Below are 17,107 nucleotides of genomic sequence, written 5' to 3'. Positions count from 1 at the left end.
CCATACAAATATTCATAAGCTACAAGTTATGTCTTAGGCTTATGCGTCGTGTCAGTAACCTGGGATCTATCTGCGTCTTTTGAGAATTATGCGGATCAAGATTCTTCACTTGTTTAACAATGTTGTTTCCTCTTTTCTGTTTCACTTGTAGTATGTAATCAATACATCAACTTATATGTTTTCTGGTTTGGTCTACATGAGGCGATAGATTACTCAAACATTAATTGGTAAGTACTAATAAAGGTAGTATAGGTTATTTTCTTTATCTCAAAAGCTTGATCATGCTTCCTCATGAAGCGAGCCTCGTTTACAACAACTTGTTAGCGAATTAGGTAATTGCATATAAGTCTTCAGTTTCAAAATATTAAACTTCTTACTCTAGTGGAAGAAAACTGTTAACTGTAACTTTGTAAAAGTAATAATCATTCCATATATAAAACTTTAAATGACTCATATAAACAAAGGTTAACTAACAGAAAAAAAAAACCCGCAGAATATAAACTAACCCAAAGTTTAAACTTCAAAGAAAAGGAAAGAACAAGTGGATCTATAGTTAGTGAGAAGAAGGGTGTGGAATCGGGTGGACCGAGAACTTCATGTTGTGGTTGCAGCCGTTGTGGTCTCCACTGACGAAGTAGTAAGTCTGAACCCTACGTAGAAGCAACTTGAATCCCCATGATGAACCTCCTCGTGCGGCCAACTTCTTGGCTCTGGCCACATCGCATCTCTTGAAGCTTTTCATGTCTGGGAGCAAGTAGACGTCATTATTGTTGTTGTTATGTTTCGCCGTCTTGGATTGGGTTTGATCATTGTTGTTGTACGTGAAAACAAGAATATCGTTGACGTAGAAAGGGGCATGCTTTGTAGCCCATTCGGTGTAACCGTATCCGTTTTTCCACACAGTCATCGCAATCTTTCTCCCCCTCCTTATTGGAGCCGTGTGGTTGTGGTGTGTAGAACCAACGATGCTTGAGTGGTTTGAGCCGGAGCTGTGGTTGTTGTGTGTGGAGCCAGTGATGCTCGAGTGGTTTGAGCCCGAGCTATGGTTGTTGTGTGTAGAAGTAGAACCAACGATGCTTGAGTGGTTTGAGCCGGAAATATGATCGTTGTGTGTGCCGCTTGAGTGATTTTGGCCTGGGCTTGCGTGTAGAGCCAGTACCGCTAGAATGGTTTGAGCCAGAGCTGCTTCCCCAACCCCAGTCAATATCTGTTCCGTCTGAGCTCCATCCGTAACCCCAGCTTGAACCACCTGAGTTAGAGTCTTCTGAACCACCAGAAGCCGAGCCAGAAGAACCGCCAGAGTTGCCGGAGCTCCATCCCCAACCCCCGTTGGAACCAGAACCCCAACTCCAGCTCCAGGCGTCAGCACTCCCTGAGAAGACGAACACAGTAACCAGGAGAACAACGAGTAGCTTGCGTGCAGTAGATAGACCCATCGCTTCTTCTTCTTCTTCTTTGATCAAATTTTTTGATTGCTTTCTTTTTTTTTTTTTTTTTTTTTTTTTTTTTGTTATGATGTTTGTTTTGCTTTTGTGAGATCTTTAGAGTTTAGAGTTTCTGTATTTATACAGATTAGGATGGGTTAGAGAGTCGGTTCCCAAATGACATAGGAAATGCAATTTTTGATCCGTATCCATATTTATAAACAAGTGGATCAGATAAATCTGATCTAGCCCTTGTCTTTATCATCATATTACGATGTTAATTAGATTCTTCCAATTCCTAATTGACTTTAGTTTTATTTTAACAAAAATAAGAGTGGAAAGCAAGGAAAGAAGCGTGGTCCTTCTTGATATCAGTTTCGTATAAAACATGCAAGAAGTGAGTGACACATTTAACATGGAGTAACGTACAAACCTACCAAAAATTCGCAATGCAGAATCCCAAAAGATGTTTCAAAAGTAATTGTTCATATGAACACAGTCACAGAACAAGGCAAAATCATTCACTTTTATTATTTCATGCTATTTTAAATTTATTTTATTAAAATTATGTTATGGGTGATTAATATGGACGAATTTGGTGGTAGTACACTAAATTGAAGAATCTGACATGTGTACGTGTTCACGGTTCACCTATAAAATCCAACTACCCCACTAAAATGACTCCTTTGCCTAAAGTCGGTACTTTACTTTGCTGAAAAGAGCGAGGACAAATCGGTCATTAACTGCTCTAAAACACGCTTTGAATTTTACTTATCCAAACTGTTTGTAATTGTAATCTAATAATAATAAATCCAATTTAACCTTTTTGTTATTTGGAAATAAGGAAACTTCCAAGACGGGAGAGAAGAAGAGGTTTGCCGAGTTAAAATATTTCATCCTTAGGAAGAGATGGAGGTAACAACCGCCGACGAGGTTTTGCCGGAGGTTAACGCCGCCGCGGTAACGGAAAATCTTGATCGGAACGAGCTCGTGGAGTCGCCGAACGCCGTCGTTCTTGCTGAGGAGAGGAAGATTGGAGAAGCGGAGAATCGTGAGGAGAGCGAGACGCCTCCAGAGGATGATATTTGTCCGATCTGTTTCTGCTCTTTTACGGTTCCTTGTCGTGGGAATTGTGGTCATTGGTATTGCGGTTAGTCTTTTTGAGCTTAATTTCATCTTTACATTTAATTGAAGTATCTAATCAAGCTTGTTTGTGTCTTTCTATTGGAAACGTGAGAATTGCTTAATCTGGGTTTGGAATTTTGATTTAGGCTTCTAGTCTTGTGATTTTTGGTATTCAGTAAATTTTGATTCTTTGAGTGTTGTTTGCAATGCTCTTCAGGGTTGCTTATTTCAGCTTGTTGAATTTATTATACAGGAAGTTGTATCTTGCAGTACTGGAACTATGCTGCAGTATCTAGGCCTTGCAAGTGTCCCATGTGTGTTCGGCTCATCACTAAGCTGTCACCAGAAGCATCTTTGCTAGAGCGCCAGGAGCAAGAGGTTAAGGAGGTTCTTGATAAGGTCCGTAGGTATAACCGTCTCTTTGTTGGAGGTCTAACTGGCTTTGTTCAGGTATGGTCGCTCCTTTTGTTTCTATGATTTTTTTTGTTTTGCTTCTCTTTACTGTCTGATACTCTGATGCATTTCTTAACTTGGCAAAAACCACCATCTTTCGAATATTTCAGAAGGTGCACGAGCTGCCTTTTCTAATGAAGAGAATGGTGTGGCATATGATGGATACAGATGTGAACAATCTCTATTTTCTCGAAGTGCGCATCTTTGCAGTTAAGAACATCTTACCCCCCTGGAGTTTACTTTTCATAGTTTAGTGTTTAGTTATTATCTCTCACTCTCTGTAATCATCATAGGATATTTATTCTGTTTTTTGCTTTCTCTCGTTGAAAGGTGAGAAACTAAAGTTTCTTCCGGTGTTTGCAGATGTTCATGAGTACCCTTTACACTGCCGCAGAGTTTAACTTCATCCCGACGGGTAAGTTACCTCACAAGTCATAAACCAGCAATGACGGGGTTTAAGGCTTTCCAAGATTGATTTTTTCCCGTTTTCTACAGGCGGGTTCAGAATAGTGACAATTTTTGACTATGCTGCCATAGCGATGATCCTGATTCTGCGCTTAGTAGGGATCTATCGGAGGAGACGCCTTGCTCAGCAGGTTAGACATCTAGCGGCTGCAGTCATCGAGGAGGAGCCGAAAAGAGATTTAAGGGAATAATAGTAACAGACAAGTGAATGTATGAAGTCTTGTGCAGTTTGATCATTGTGGATAGGAAATGGTAGATCATAGAAACCTCGAGTTTGTGCAGTTTAACAGAGAATAAGATTCCAGATGTTATAACAGTAAAAAAAGAAAATGATGGGAAAATAGTTGTCTATGAAAAAAGTTTTACCGCAAATGATTCTTGGTTAGATGATCAGTGGGTTGAACAAAAGAGTATTAAGTGAATATTCTAAAAGAAGAGAGTGATGATGAGTGGTCTATGTAAAGTTGCAGATTTAAAATTTTAGCTTCGAAATTTCCATACTCATCAATCTATCAGTCTTCCAGACTTGCTTAAAGTAACAGTACCTGTGGTATCAGAACTAGATGGCAAACGATGTCGTTTGATGATAAACTATGTCGTTTTATGGTAAACGGTGTCGTTTACCACCACCGTCTGGTGGTAAACGATGTCGTTTATGACAATCTCTTGGGTTATTTTTGTATATTTTCTATTATTATTTTTTTCCGCTTTCAAATCACAGTGAGTGTAAATTTACTTTCGCCCTTTTCTAATTTCTACTTGCAAACTCAATTTGAAAAGCCATCTTTTCCGATCTATCGAATCGTAGCGGCGGAGGAAGGAGAAATGGGTGTACGTGCAATATCTCAAGAGGCGTTCGACGATCTAGTGAGGGAAAATGTTGAAGATCTTGGAATGGAACCCTCCGAAGCACTCGAAGACGCTCTCCACACACTCAAACTCCAAGGCGTCGATCTCTCCGGTCCGTAAAAACTGAATCTATTTTTTTTTGCTTTCCCTTTTCTCTCGAACTGGATATATGAGTCTAAGTTCAATTGTGTGTGTGTGTGTGTGTTTTTGTTTATGCTACACAGGGATCATTACATGTGTTCCAGGAGAAAGTAGCATCAAGGACAATCCCGTAATTGCTTGTTTAGATAGACTTAAAGAATTCGATAGTGTTTCTATTGAAGGACCTCTTCGAGATGAGGATTTGGATGAGATTTCGAGTTTGTTCGTCAAGCTCAACGAGCTTTGTTGCAGCCAAGAATCAGGGAACGCTGCAATCGCGACGAAACATGGTGCTGTGGACTTAACATGCTCTCTTTGTTCCAAAATCAAGATAACCCCTGGAAGTAATCGTAATCGTATTGTTGTTCCTTGTTTGAAAGCTTTGGCTGTGTTGATTCATGGTAATGACTTCTGTTCTGGAGTAAGTATTTTCTTGTGTGTGTTTATAATTTTGAATTGATGTTGATCGTGTTTTTAATTCAATTGCAGACATTCAGAGCACAGAAGCATTCAGGAACTGTACTGGACCAAGTATTGTTGTTGGTCTCTTGAGTAATTCGTTCTCCGATTCTGATTCGCTGGATGCTGGTTTTGCGGTTGTTGCTGCTGCATCAACTGGTAATGAAGTTGTGAAACAATCATTCATGGAACTGAAAATCGATGAACTGATTCTACAAGTGCTGAAGAGAGAAAGTAAGACTACCATTAGAGCTCTGTACGATGCTATTTGTGTTCTTTTGACTCCAGATGACAACCGTGTTGTTGCTTCCCAAGTAAGTAGGATTACATTCGTTTTATATATGCCAATTTGGACTGCACGAATGAAAAATTTGGGGAAGACCGCTATAGAACACTTAGCAAACATTTCGTGTTTGAAACCATGAAAAATAATCGCTGATAGTCTTTTCTGTGCTTACTCTTCGTGGACATGCCTTGAGAGCACAAATTCAACTAGATTCTTGCTTTCATGTGTTTTAGGTTTATGGTTATGCACGAACTTTCGCCAAATTAGGGATTGCAACAGCCCTTACCGAAGCATTACAGGCAGGGATTGGCTCTGATAGCTTGGTGTCAGCTAGTATTGCGTTAAAAGCAATTGCTGTAAATGTAAGTCTCCTAGTGGAAATCTCTGTGTCATAACATTTATCTGGTTAAGTCGTTTCAAATTCCTCGTCTGGTTTTGCTGTAAACAGGATGAAATATGTAAATCTATTGCTGAAATTGGTGGAATAGATACACTTCTTCGGTGTATTGATGATAGCGGTGAACAAGGCAACAAAACTGCTGCAAAGACATGTTGTTCCCTGTTGTCTAAGGTGAATAGCTTCTAAACTGTCCTGCAGGCTGCCTCTTTTGTTTTTGTCTTCCTTGTCTTCAGTTATTCAGTTTCCTTCCTTAAATTTGGTGTTTCAAGTATTTGCCACACCATATTAAGAGTAGCTTGTGTTCATGTTTATCCAATAAATGGCTAAATGCATGTTCTCGAAATATAAGCTTTTCGAAAGCCTAGAGTTACCGATTTAGATTAGCATTGCAATCACGCGTGAGAAATGTTTGTCTAAATTGTGTATTTTAATATCTAGTTGGCAGGAAGTGACTCTAACAAGAGTACCATAGTTGAGAAGCGGGGTCTCGACAAGCTAATCAGACTTGCACAACGATTCTCCGATGATCCTCTAGTCATACAAGAGGTAAGTAAAACCAAATGAAAACCCCCTTACTACAGGTCACGTTCATGGCAGTTTTCCACTAGATAAGAACGTAATGTCGAGTGAAGAATGTTTCTTGTAGCACTAGGGTCTGAGTGCTTAATCCTTATGATTGAACCAAGATATATTTGGTTGGTTCAGGTCATGTTGATAATCTCTATAATCTGTCTGAGATCACCAGATCACGCAGCCAAGGCTATAGAAGCCGGAGCTGGTGATCTAGCGGTCCAAGCTATGAAGAGGTTCCCAGTAGCGGCTCAAATGCAGAGAAACGCTTGCAACATGATACGGAACATGGCTGTAAGAAATGCAGAGAACAGGTAACTGCCCTGTTTCCAAAAAAAATCATCCAAATATATGCACATATCACAAACTCTTTTATCATATCGAGTTCTGTCTGCTTTACACTACAGAACTATTCTGCTTGCCAATGGAATTGAGAAGCTGATAAGGACTGGTAAGGCCAATAATGAGTTATGTAGAGCCGCTGCAACTGATGCACTGAGAGACCTTGGCCTTGATAATTACAATAGTTAAGGCCAATCTATCTCCATTGGTATTCATGAAAACTACAACTCTGCAAGGTTAGTCCCAATTGTTTCTGCATTGTCCTATGCATTATTCAAGCTAAGAGGAGTCAGGAAGAACGCAAGAACTGGAATGATCCAGTTTTTTTTTACAGTTTTTCAACAACAGTTGGCACTGAGTTCATCTTTTGAGTAGAAAAGCATTCCGATGTAGAATTTTTTGCAACGATTGTTTTTTTGTTGGAATACTTGAACATGTTCTACAATAGAAAATATTTGTTTGAGAATTTCAGTGAAAGGGTTCTCTCCTCCAACTACAGTAAATAGTAAAATAGATAGACAGAGAACAAAAGTACTTCAGCTTGAGAAATATTCATCTCAAACATACTGTTAAAAGATTTCTGAAAATTTTGTATATTTGAACATTGCCGACAAGGATTTGTCTTTGTTTTTCTTTCACCTTTAGGTTTAAACAAAGGATAAAGAAAATAAAAACAAATTGAAAATGTAAATCCATCCACGGAATGATCTCTAGAAGAGTGTATTAGGAATATAATTATGTACGGCTATGTGTTTTCTTTATTAAGATGTCGATCGTCGGCATATAAACAAACTTTTAATAGTAATATAGATGATGATGGGGGCTATGATGAATGCTACTCTATCGGTTTCTACTTTTAGGTGGAGATCTGACAAAATAGCCAACAACATCTCGACATTTGTGGTAACCTTTTTTTCTTTTTTTTTCTATTTTTAAATGTGAAACCCCTTTTTATATACCGAAATAGAAAGCAAATCTTTTTAGTGGCCATAAATACATGAGTAGTAGTGGTTTTCCATGATTAGCCATTAGCCATAAATTTGGGGATTTTTGGGTTACTATGTAGTAGTGAATTTATTATAATGTAGATACTATACTAATTGAACAACTAATTCTGAGATTTAAAACTTCTTTTTTTTTTTCATTTTATAATTTTATTTTATTTTCTCAAAAAACATTGATGAAAAATTAATTCAAAATCTCTTATTGTTATCTCTCTTACCATTTCAATAATTTTTAGTCAATTAAAAACAATCTTTGTCATATCTATATCTATATATACATTTTTGGAGACATTTAGCAAATAAATCTTGAAGTTCATATCTATTTACAAACATGCTATTGACATTAATTATTAATTTGTTTTTCATTTAAGTAATTAATAATAAGTTTTGATTTTGGAAAACAAGATTTCCCTTCATAATAAAATTTCCCTTAATTAATTAATATTTAATTTCCAATTTTACAAAACAATATGAATTAATTTTATTAATTTTATAATTACACAATATTTAATTGTATGTTATAGTTCCTATAATATAAAATAATAAACCTCAAACAAAATACTTTTTACACTAACTAATATATATATGTATTTGTAAGGTTGTACATTTTAAAAAATACAAATTAAATATCAGTTATTAATATAGTTAATCTACAAAATAAATAACATTTTATTTTCATTAAAAAATAGCTAGTTATTTACAATAAGATATCAATAAATAAATAAAATATTACAAATGATTATATTATGAAGATGCTAACTTCATAAAATTAAGTACTTAAAATTAAGTTCAGAGTTCATAACTTCATATTAAAATCGAAATTAATTGTTTTGTTATACACTTGTACTATTAGTATTTAATTATTACAGAGAGTAGAATGCCCATTGTTTGTCAGAAAACGTTGTAAGTAGAAGGGTACATCCGTCATTACACTCAATGACCCCATACTTTGACAAATCAAAACTAAACAAAAGCGAAACTCTCTCTCTCATATGTTTTGTTGTATTAGCTTACTTCAAGCTGTGGTTTAAACAGAGCAGAGAAAGCTGTTCTCTTTTTATATACGGTGAGAGGAAACGAGAGCTGATAGATAGATAGAGAGAGAGAGAGAGAAACAGAGCTCAAGATCACGAGCCCTTTTCTTCTTCTTTGGTCTTCATCATCGAGCGATCAAAGGAACAAAAAAAAAAGATCTCAAGAAACCCACTTGTTGTTGGTTAGATACTTCACGGGTCTCTGAAACGTCTCTTTCTCACAACTATAACTTGATCACCCCACTAGTCCTTCCCTCCTCTCAACGGCTCAAGTTACTACACGTCACACCCGTTTTTCATTTCCTCGGATGTCGAGGTGACGTTAGATTAGAAAAAAATTACTCTTCTTGAGGCAGAGATTGTAGCTAGTTGCAGAGAGACAGCGGAAAGAGGTAAAAAAAATGGATCGACCAGCAGTGAGTGGTCCAATGGATTTGCCGATTATGCACGATAGCGATAGGTATGAGCTCGTCAAAGATATTGGCTCCGGTAACTTTGGAGTTGCGAGATTGATGAGAGACAAGCAAAGTAACGAGCTTGTTGCTGTTAAATATATCGAGAGAGGTGAGAAGGTCAGTTTCTTTCTCCTTTACCAAAACTATTTTACTTTTATGTTTCAACTCCTCTCTAGGTTCTTGAATTCAAAGATTCCATTTTTTTTGTTCTCATCATCCAATCATGATTGCTTATGTCATGAATGGTTTTGAACTTTTGATTATTGATGCTGACATGAGTAAATGGTTTCTCTGTTCTGCATGCTCTGTTTTTTTTTGTCTGTGTTGTCTAATGTTGTTTGAAAGGCTGTAGGTGTTTTTGATGCTATGGAATTATGATAATTCGAATATTGAACTTGATATTAATGGTAGGAGATTTTTTTTTGAATTTACTACAGATAGATGAAAATGTAAAAAGGGAGATAATAAACCACAGGTCCTTAAGACATCCAAATATCGTAAGATTCAAAGAGGTTTGTTTTCAAGTCCCTTTAAGCTGTTTACTTACTACTAACTAACATTCAAGAGAAAGTAAATTCTATATTTATTTCTCATGTTTGCTTCAGGTCATATTAACTCCGACCCATTTAGCCATTGTTATGGAATATGCATCTGGAGGAGAACTCTTCGAGCGAATCTGCAATGCAGGCCGCTTCAGCGAAGACGAGGTTTATTCTCTCTTGTCTCTCTTTTTAGATTGATCGTTAATGTAAGATTCAAAATACTGAGGGTAATATTACCTTGTAGCCAAGGTTCTTCTTCCAACAGCTCATTTCAGGAGTTAGTTACTGTCATGCTATGGTAATGAGAAATGTTCATTTTCAAAATCAATGCTTCATCCTCTGTGAAAAAGGGCTGACTCAAGTGATTAAATTTTATGTTGTAGCAAGTATGTCACCGAGATTTAAAGCTTGAGAATACCTTATTAGATGGTAGCCCGGCTCCTCGACTAAAGATTTGTGATTTCGGATATTCTAAGGTATCTTTTCTTTGTCAACCATTTCAAAAACTATACTTTTTACTGTGACTTTAAGCTTTGTGTGTGTTTTTCTTCAGTCCTCGGTGTTACATTCACAGCCAAAATCAACTGTTGGAACTCCTGCTTATATCGCTCCCGAGGTCTTACTAAAGAAAGAATATGATGGAAAGGTACTTTATAATCATAGTTCCCAGACGACTAACGAGTATAGTAACCATATATTCTACAAACAAACAAATCTTTCTTGCTCTATACATATAGGAGAAAAATGCTTTTTCTTGATGAAAACAATCTCGTTGAGTATCTTTGCTCTTAAAGCATTTTGGTGAAGAGAGCTATTTGAAAAATTTATCATTCTTGAATTGGTCAAATGCATTCATAATTGGTCAGGTTGCAGATGTTTGGTCATGTGGGGTAACTCTGTACGTCATGCTTGTTGGAGCATATCCTTTCGAAGATCCCGAGGAGCCAAAGAATTTCAGGAAAACTATACATGTGAGAGTCTTTCTTCATGCTTTAATAGTTGAAACATGTAACTAATGGACTCTGTGCTTTCTTGCTATCTAAACAATCTGTTATGTTCTTGCTCAGAGAATCCTGAATGTTCAGTACGCTATTCCAGATTATGTTCACATATCTCCTGAATGTCGCCATTTGATCTCCAGAATATTCGTTGCTGACCCTGCAAAGGTATAACTACCCCCAAAGCATATATACACACCTCTAATCAATGTTCTTTATAGTATGATTGAAACAAGCTGCTTGCATTTTGTATGTTTATTAATGTGTTTGCTGAATTGGCTAATCTTGGTTGGTTTCTTGACAGAGGATATCAATTCCTGAAATAAGCAACCACGAATGGTTTCTGAAGAATCTACCTGCAGATCTCATGAACGATAACACACTAAACAGTCAGTTTGATGAATCGGATCAACCGGGACAAAGCATAGAAGAGATCATGCAAATCATTGCAGAAGCAACTGTTCCTCCTGCAGGCACTCAGAATCTGAACCATTATCTCACAGGTGAAACAATACAAAACATAAAATTTTCCATTTCTTGTCTTTTTTCTTACCTTCTCCATGTTTGAAAAAAACTTCTCATTATTTGGATAAACAGGAAGCTTGGACATAGATGACGAAATGGAGGAAGACCTAGAGAGCGACCTCGATGACCTTGACATAGACAGTAGCGGAGAGATTGTGTATGCAATGTGATACCACCTCTATGGTTTCTGCTACAAAAATGTAATAACAAAAAAAGTTGAAGAATAAGGTGTCTTGTATGCTATTGAGATTGTCCCAACTTTGTTAATGGGGACACTTTGAATCTTTGATATGCAATCGACGGGTGTTTCTAAACAAAACTTGAAAAGAAAAAAAAAACATTTTCATCAATTGGTATTTGAATGCTTTTGCTTGGAAAACTATATATGGAACCAGTAGTTTATTTACTTTTGTTCAAAAAAAAAAAAAGAAGTTTTGTTTACAAGCTATTTATTTTATTACTGATTCATTTTGATGTTAGTTCTAAACTTTAGACATGTTTTTTTTTCTTTGCTTTTATTAGATATATGTAGTAATTTTAATATTGTCTCACAGTTATAAAATCCGATTAGTTGAACAAAGGCAAAGTGATATCAGTCTCAAACAAAAGTTAACAACTAGGCTACATCGAATATACTAAGCAAAACAGAAATAAATCGATATTCTGTAATATGTAGATGAGCGTGTCTACTAAATCTACTCCTAATAACGTAATAATTGAAGCTAAATGCGATGATGTTTTCATTTTTCACTATATATATAAAAAAAAAGTCAAAACCCGCATAAATGTAGGCAGATCACATTTCATGCATATTAATTATTAGAGACCCCAATTATTTATTTAAATTTTGTCATATGATACTAAATACTGGACGCACGTACGGTAAATTGGCTCAAATTAGAAGGTGAGTTAATGCGCTTACTCACACAGTCACAGCTTCGTTTTTGCTCTGTTAATAACTTAATAGTACTAAATCAGGAGTATTATTATTCCTACTTTATACTAATAGTATTATACATTGTGTTTATTATGCAAAGAAAGGGAAGAAGAAAATAGGCAATTACGATGTTTTTGATTAAAATAAAATATTGAAGCATGCATACATGGTCGACCTATGTGACAGTGTCTCCTGTTACTGTAACATAACCTGAATTATTTTGAGCTATAGATAAGATCTGTCTGCCTTATCAACTGATATCATGTCATTGTTGTCTTCTTATCTTCGTTATTTTCTCTTACTCGCAACTATTTGTTTGTACCATTCATTTGACCTATTCACTCTCGGTATAGGTTTTCCCCCCTTTTGGACAAGGGTAAAAGACCGAAGTCTTAGTCTATTGTAAGTCGCACAAATATCGAATTGGACGTTCGGTATGAGAAATTAACGATTTTGACAAGATTTCCAAGGACACTTGTGGGATTATGTTTTTTTTATTAGGGTTTTACTTTCATTACAAAACTCTACATAATGTCAATGGAATTTGAGTGTAATTTAAACGCATAGTACTTTGAATTTAAACAGAATTTAATTTATGACAAAGTTTACTCAGATTTCACACTGAAAACATAAATCATTCATATGTATAAAATTAGTAAAAGAAATTACTAAAACAACATTTTGTTTTTTTGTCCAAAACAAATTAATTAAACAATAAAGATTAAAAAAATACAAAAATTACTATTTCTGAATTTTGAAGAGTTTTACAGATATTAAAAATATATAATTTGTAGCAAATGAATCATATGAATCCATTGTAATTTGCGAAAGATTTGTCACTAAAACAAAATTGTAACTAGTCAAAACATCAACTGTCTCTTATTTACTGCCAGACTAGCCCTGCAGTTTGCCATTGCAGGGTTGCTCACTGGTGTTGACACTTTATCAGCCTTCAAGTCCCTCCACAATCGGCTGAACCAAAATATTTTACTTAAAATCCAATTAAATAGGTAAAAATACTAATGTGGTAAAATTGATACAAAATATCTATTCATTTCATAATTCCATATCCATATTGTTACAATTTTTATTAACCGTACGATTATATAGCTACAATTTTATGTTTTTTTTTCTTTGTCACATAACAAAAGACTTGGACAATTGATGGGTGTTTCTAAACAAATATAAATAATGAAAATGTATAGTTCAATAAAAAAGATGTTGATATTCATACAAATCAAGTACATTATTGGCATGGTCCTTTTGATAAAAAATGAATGACTTGCTTGAAAAGGACTAATATATTTCTGTAGTATATGTGCTGTATGCCCTTGGCTTATTCGACATCGTAGTGTGGGGGAGAGATCTCTAATTCTCTATTATGAGGAGGATGCGACCGCTTGTCCTGCTGTTGAGTATATACGGAAACGATTAGGACAAGCTAATAGAGACCTAATCTTGTTCAAGTTACATTCTCTTTTATTTTCGGTGAGTTAAAATCAAAACTTAAACTATCATATCTGCTCAAAAAAAGTAGTTGAATTTTCGCTTTTACTTTCCAATATGTCGGAGAAGTATATTTCACTCAAGTCACATGTAAATAACTTTTTTTGTTGGTGAGTTTAGATAATTTATAACTGAGAGTCTGAGACGAAGATAATTGCTTTTTAATTAGTTGAAAACACTTATTTCAAATATGAATCTTACAATTAATGAGATACATCGAAGAATTAAGAATATATATGATTGGATATATTAAATCCAAAAATAAGTGAAAAATTACCAAAAGAAAGTGGAGGCATTAAATCCAAAAATAAGTAAAAATCATTAAACTGCCAAGTAAAAAAATTAGGGATGGGCATTCGGGTAACCCGTTCGGGTTCGGATATTATCCATTCGGATTCGGGTAAATGGGTTTAGAAAAATAGAACCCATTAGGTATTTTTAGATATATGGGTTCGGTTTGGTTTGGGTACTATCGGATTCGGGTCGGTTTGGATTACAAATTTTAGAACTCGATTGGTACCCGAACTACCGGGTACCCAAAAAATATAATTAAATTTAAATAAATTTAGTTAAATTTTGACTTACATAACAAAATATTTTAGATATTTTGATTATTTTTGATATTTAGGTATAAAATTAAATGAAATATTCAAAATTATAATCATAATTTTGGGGTAATTGCATTATATTAATGATAAATATTATAAATATGTTTATATGTTCGGGTTTAATGGGTACCCAAATGGGTACCGGATATTACCCGACCCTAACTCGAACCCACAGATATTAGAAAATAGAACCCAATAGGGTTTTATAGGCAAACCCGTACCCAACCCAAATCCGATTTTTCGGATCGGGTTCCGGATTGGATATTCGGGTACGGTTTTTATGCCGAGGCCTAAAAAAATAGTGAAAACATTAGTACTATAATTTTTTTTTTTTTTTAAACTATACGTGCAATACGGAATTCGGGTAAATGCATTTCAGATCTCGTTTCATTGAATATTGTCGGTCGTTTTGAGAGAGAGAGAGAGTCTCGCGTGGGTTAAAAGAAAAAGCTCGTCCTTTCGGAGCGTTCAAAAGTCACACGCTCCATACCCCAAATTTTTAGAGAAATTTGCAAATATTAATCTTACAAACTTATAAATTTAATATATAATAGATATATATATATATATATATGGCAACTTCAAATTTGTCATGTGAATAAAATTTCAAAATGATTCTTCCTATTTTTTTGTTAGTCTCTATCATAACAAAACAAAACCAAAAAAAATTATATACATAACAATATCATTTGGAGTGGGGACGTCGTCATCTGAAGATTATAGATATAAATAAATAGAAAGAAAGATGAAGTGAGAGAGAGTTTGAAAGAAAAGAAAGGAAGAAAAAAAGAAACAGAGAAAAAAAAATGGTGATAAAAAGGATAGAGCTGTGTATAGAGCTAATGAAGATAGGTATGGAGTTCGTGGTGGTGGTGGCTGAAGCCGTCCAAATTGTTATGCGGCAAAACCTCAACCACCACCGTGCTCGTACACCTCCGCGTCTCATCCGCCATGGCCTCGTCCCTTATCCCGCTTCTCACCCTTCTCCATTCCTCTTTGGATTTTTCCCTTGAATATTAAGAAACATGAAATTTTATATTCTGCTTCTTTCTCCTTTTCTTCTTCTTCTTTATTACTTTTTTTTTTGTTTTGGTTGTAGATATATAATTAGGTGTTACTCTTGTTGATTCTACTTTGTAAAAATCAGATTTGCAGCTTTCTATTGAACTCTTTTTCTTTTCTTTCTTTTTTTTTCTGGATTAATATCGTGTAAGCAAACAATTTGCAGGATAAAAATAAAAAATAATAAACCAAGTAATACACGCAATTGGGTTGAAGAATATTAAGACGTGCAGCGGAAACAGTTTGCCCCCTAAGCTAAGTCCAGGTTCAACCAAAAAAATTGTTAATGTTTTCATATGTTTCTTTCCTTATGTACTTCTTCATGGCAATCTTGATTAGTCTTGGGAGATGCCTTGGTGTTCTGGGGTTTGAACCTGGACTTTTTCTTATATTTGGAAAGAAGAAGAAATAAAACTGTAGAAACTGAACATGGTTCGTTAAATCGGTTAATATATACTATCCCATTATATTCCCCGTAATGATCAGTAGTAACTAACTAGGCATTTGTGCAATTGTCTTGTCTTGGGGTTTACCTCTATTAAAATAATTCGCAATAATATCCCCTTCAAAGCTCCACAATTTTCAAAAGATTTTTTTTTTACATATGTAATTAAGGAATATACATGTTTAAATGTTTAGTTCGTTTACTTAAAATATAGTTTTTTGTTTTTGTAATTTGTATACTTCGGCCATTATCTTCATCTTGTTTTTCGTATATACATTTCTTTGAACAAAAAAAAAAGAAAAAAGAAAACGGGTATATATATAAATCCCTTTCACCGTGAGAAGATATGTATATATGTTTAGTACATATGCGTCCAAGTTCATTGTATGTCACGAAAATAGTACTAAACATATGTACTTATCTAATGTTTTTCTTTAATCTCTACTTTACAATATTACATTATTAAGAAAAACAATAAAACTTTTTTTTATATATTAGGATATTATTGATGCAATAAAATCATACAATTTGTCATTGTTAGCATTAGATGTAAATTAATTAATAACTTGCAGAATAGTTTATAACGAAATCTGATGAATAAAAAACGTTTTTCCAGGGGTGCAATTGTAATTTTTATGATGGATTATTAAAACTTCTCACAGAAAGGACTTTTACGTATCAAATACAACGTAAATACGAATTATGTTTTAAGGTTGAAAGATTTTGACCCCCAGTGCGATGTAGGTAGGTTTATATATCACCAAGAAACAAAAAAAAAAAAAAAAACATTATGTGTAGTGTCAGGTGTGAGGTGACGCTAAAGATAGCAACAGCCGGTGAATTGGATTTGGGTTTAAGATCTAGAGTCTACCACGATGCGTCTTTATCATGTTGCAGATGATGACGGTTGTAATTATATATTGCCATATTTGTTCATTCCTCTTTTTCACCTTCCAAATTCAAACTCGTAATCTTCAAATTGAAAGTTTTTTTTAAGAACTAAGATTTACGCTATATATAACACACGTATCTAATTTGATATCCAACCCAATGAAAAGTCCAAGTAATTGAAGCTGTAGTTTAGGTGAAATGGAAAATGTAGTACACAAAAAAAAAAAAAAATGTAGTACATATCTATTTTTTTTTTTTCATTTGGAAAGTGTAGTTTTATTAAGATTACACTACAAGAAAACATTTGATTTTCCTACTGCAGATTTCGAAGGAAAGTAGAAAGAAACACGTGTTTCCTTACATTTTCCTACAAAAAAATGTTGGAGGTAATAGCCCGAAGAAAATCGGTTTTGGTAGAAATTTCGTAGGAAATCGGTTTTACCAATTTCCTACCAAAACGTTTTCGTAAAAATTTTGTAGAAAAATGGAAAAAAACTTTTTAACTATTTTCCTACCAAATATTCCTAAGAAAATCATTCTTACTATTTTCCTACCAAATATATATTACAATTTTCATACCATATGT

The 17,107-nt window shown here is 34.7% G+C and overlaps 4 protein-coding genes and 1 pseudogene across 5 annotated transcripts; 4 read left to right on the top strand and 1 right to left on the bottom strand.

The window, feature by feature from the left end:
• Positions 1-406: 406 nt before the first annotated feature.
• Positions 407-1,481, bottom strand: LOC104719989 (uncharacterized; annotated as a pseudogene).
• Positions 1,482-2,216: 735 nt separating this feature from the next.
• On the top strand, positions 2,217-3,839 carry LOC104716758 (uncharacterized). Its single transcript, XM_010434192.3, has 5 exons — positions 2,217-2,574; positions 2,803-2,999; positions 3,113-3,211; positions 3,366-3,417; positions 3,498-3,839. The coding sequence occupies exons 1-5, from the start codon at positions 2,334-2,336 to the stop codon at positions 3,656-3,658; spliced, it is 750 nt and encodes a 249-aa protein (XP_010432494.2). The 5' UTR covers positions 2,217-2,333; the 3' UTR covers positions 3,659-3,839.
• A 201-nt stretch (positions 3,840-4,040) lies between these two features.
• On the top strand, positions 4,041-6,985 carry LOC104716757 (uncharacterized). Its single transcript, XM_010434191.3, has 8 exons — positions 4,041-4,428; positions 4,541-4,858; positions 4,947-5,230; positions 5,436-5,564; positions 5,651-5,773; positions 6,041-6,148; positions 6,308-6,486; positions 6,580-6,985. The coding sequence occupies exons 1-8, from the start codon at positions 4,041-4,043 to the stop codon at positions 6,701-6,703; spliced, it is 1,653 nt and encodes a 550-aa protein (XP_010432493.2). The 3' UTR covers positions 6,704-6,985.
• Positions 6,986-8,508: 1,523 nt separating this feature from the next.
• On the top strand, positions 8,509-11,422 carry LOC104716756 (serine/threonine-protein kinase SRK2E). Of its 2 annotated transcripts, none has more exons than XM_010434190.3 (10): positions 8,509-9,124; positions 9,445-9,519; positions 9,613-9,714; positions 9,794-9,847; positions 9,933-10,025; positions 10,103-10,195; positions 10,416-10,520; positions 10,617-10,715; positions 10,852-11,050; positions 11,145-11,422. In XM_010434190.3, exons 1-10 carry the CDS (start codon positions 8,954-8,956, stop codon positions 11,240-11,242), a joined length of 1,089 nt encoding a protein of 362 aa, XP_010432492.2. In that variant the 5' UTR covers positions 8,509-8,953; the 3' UTR covers positions 11,243-11,422. The 2 variants fall into 2 exon arrangements, with proteins under 2 accessions (XP_010432492.2, XP_010432490.2); XM_010434188.3 differs by having other exon boundaries at positions 10,416-10,557; positions 10,648-10,715.
• Positions 11,423-14,807: 3,385 nt separating this feature from the next.
• On the top strand, positions 14,808-15,403 carry LOC109127022 (uncharacterized). Its single transcript, XM_019231083.2, has one exon. It carries the CDS (start codon positions 14,930-14,932, stop codon positions 15,134-15,136), a length of 207 nt encoding a protein of 68 aa, XP_019086628.1. The 5' UTR covers positions 14,808-14,929; the 3' UTR covers positions 15,137-15,403.
• The last annotated feature ends 1,704 nt before the right edge of the window (positions 15,404-17,107 follow it).

Source organism: Camelina sativa, chromosome 10, assembly GCF_030686135.1.
Source record: "Camelina sativa cultivar CO46 ecotype springtype chromosome 10, ASM3068613v1".
Lineage (NCBI taxonomy): Eukaryota > Viridiplantae > Streptophyta > Magnoliopsida > Brassicales > Brassicaceae > Camelina > Camelina sativa.
This window is presented reverse-complemented; position numbering and strand designations above follow the sequence as displayed.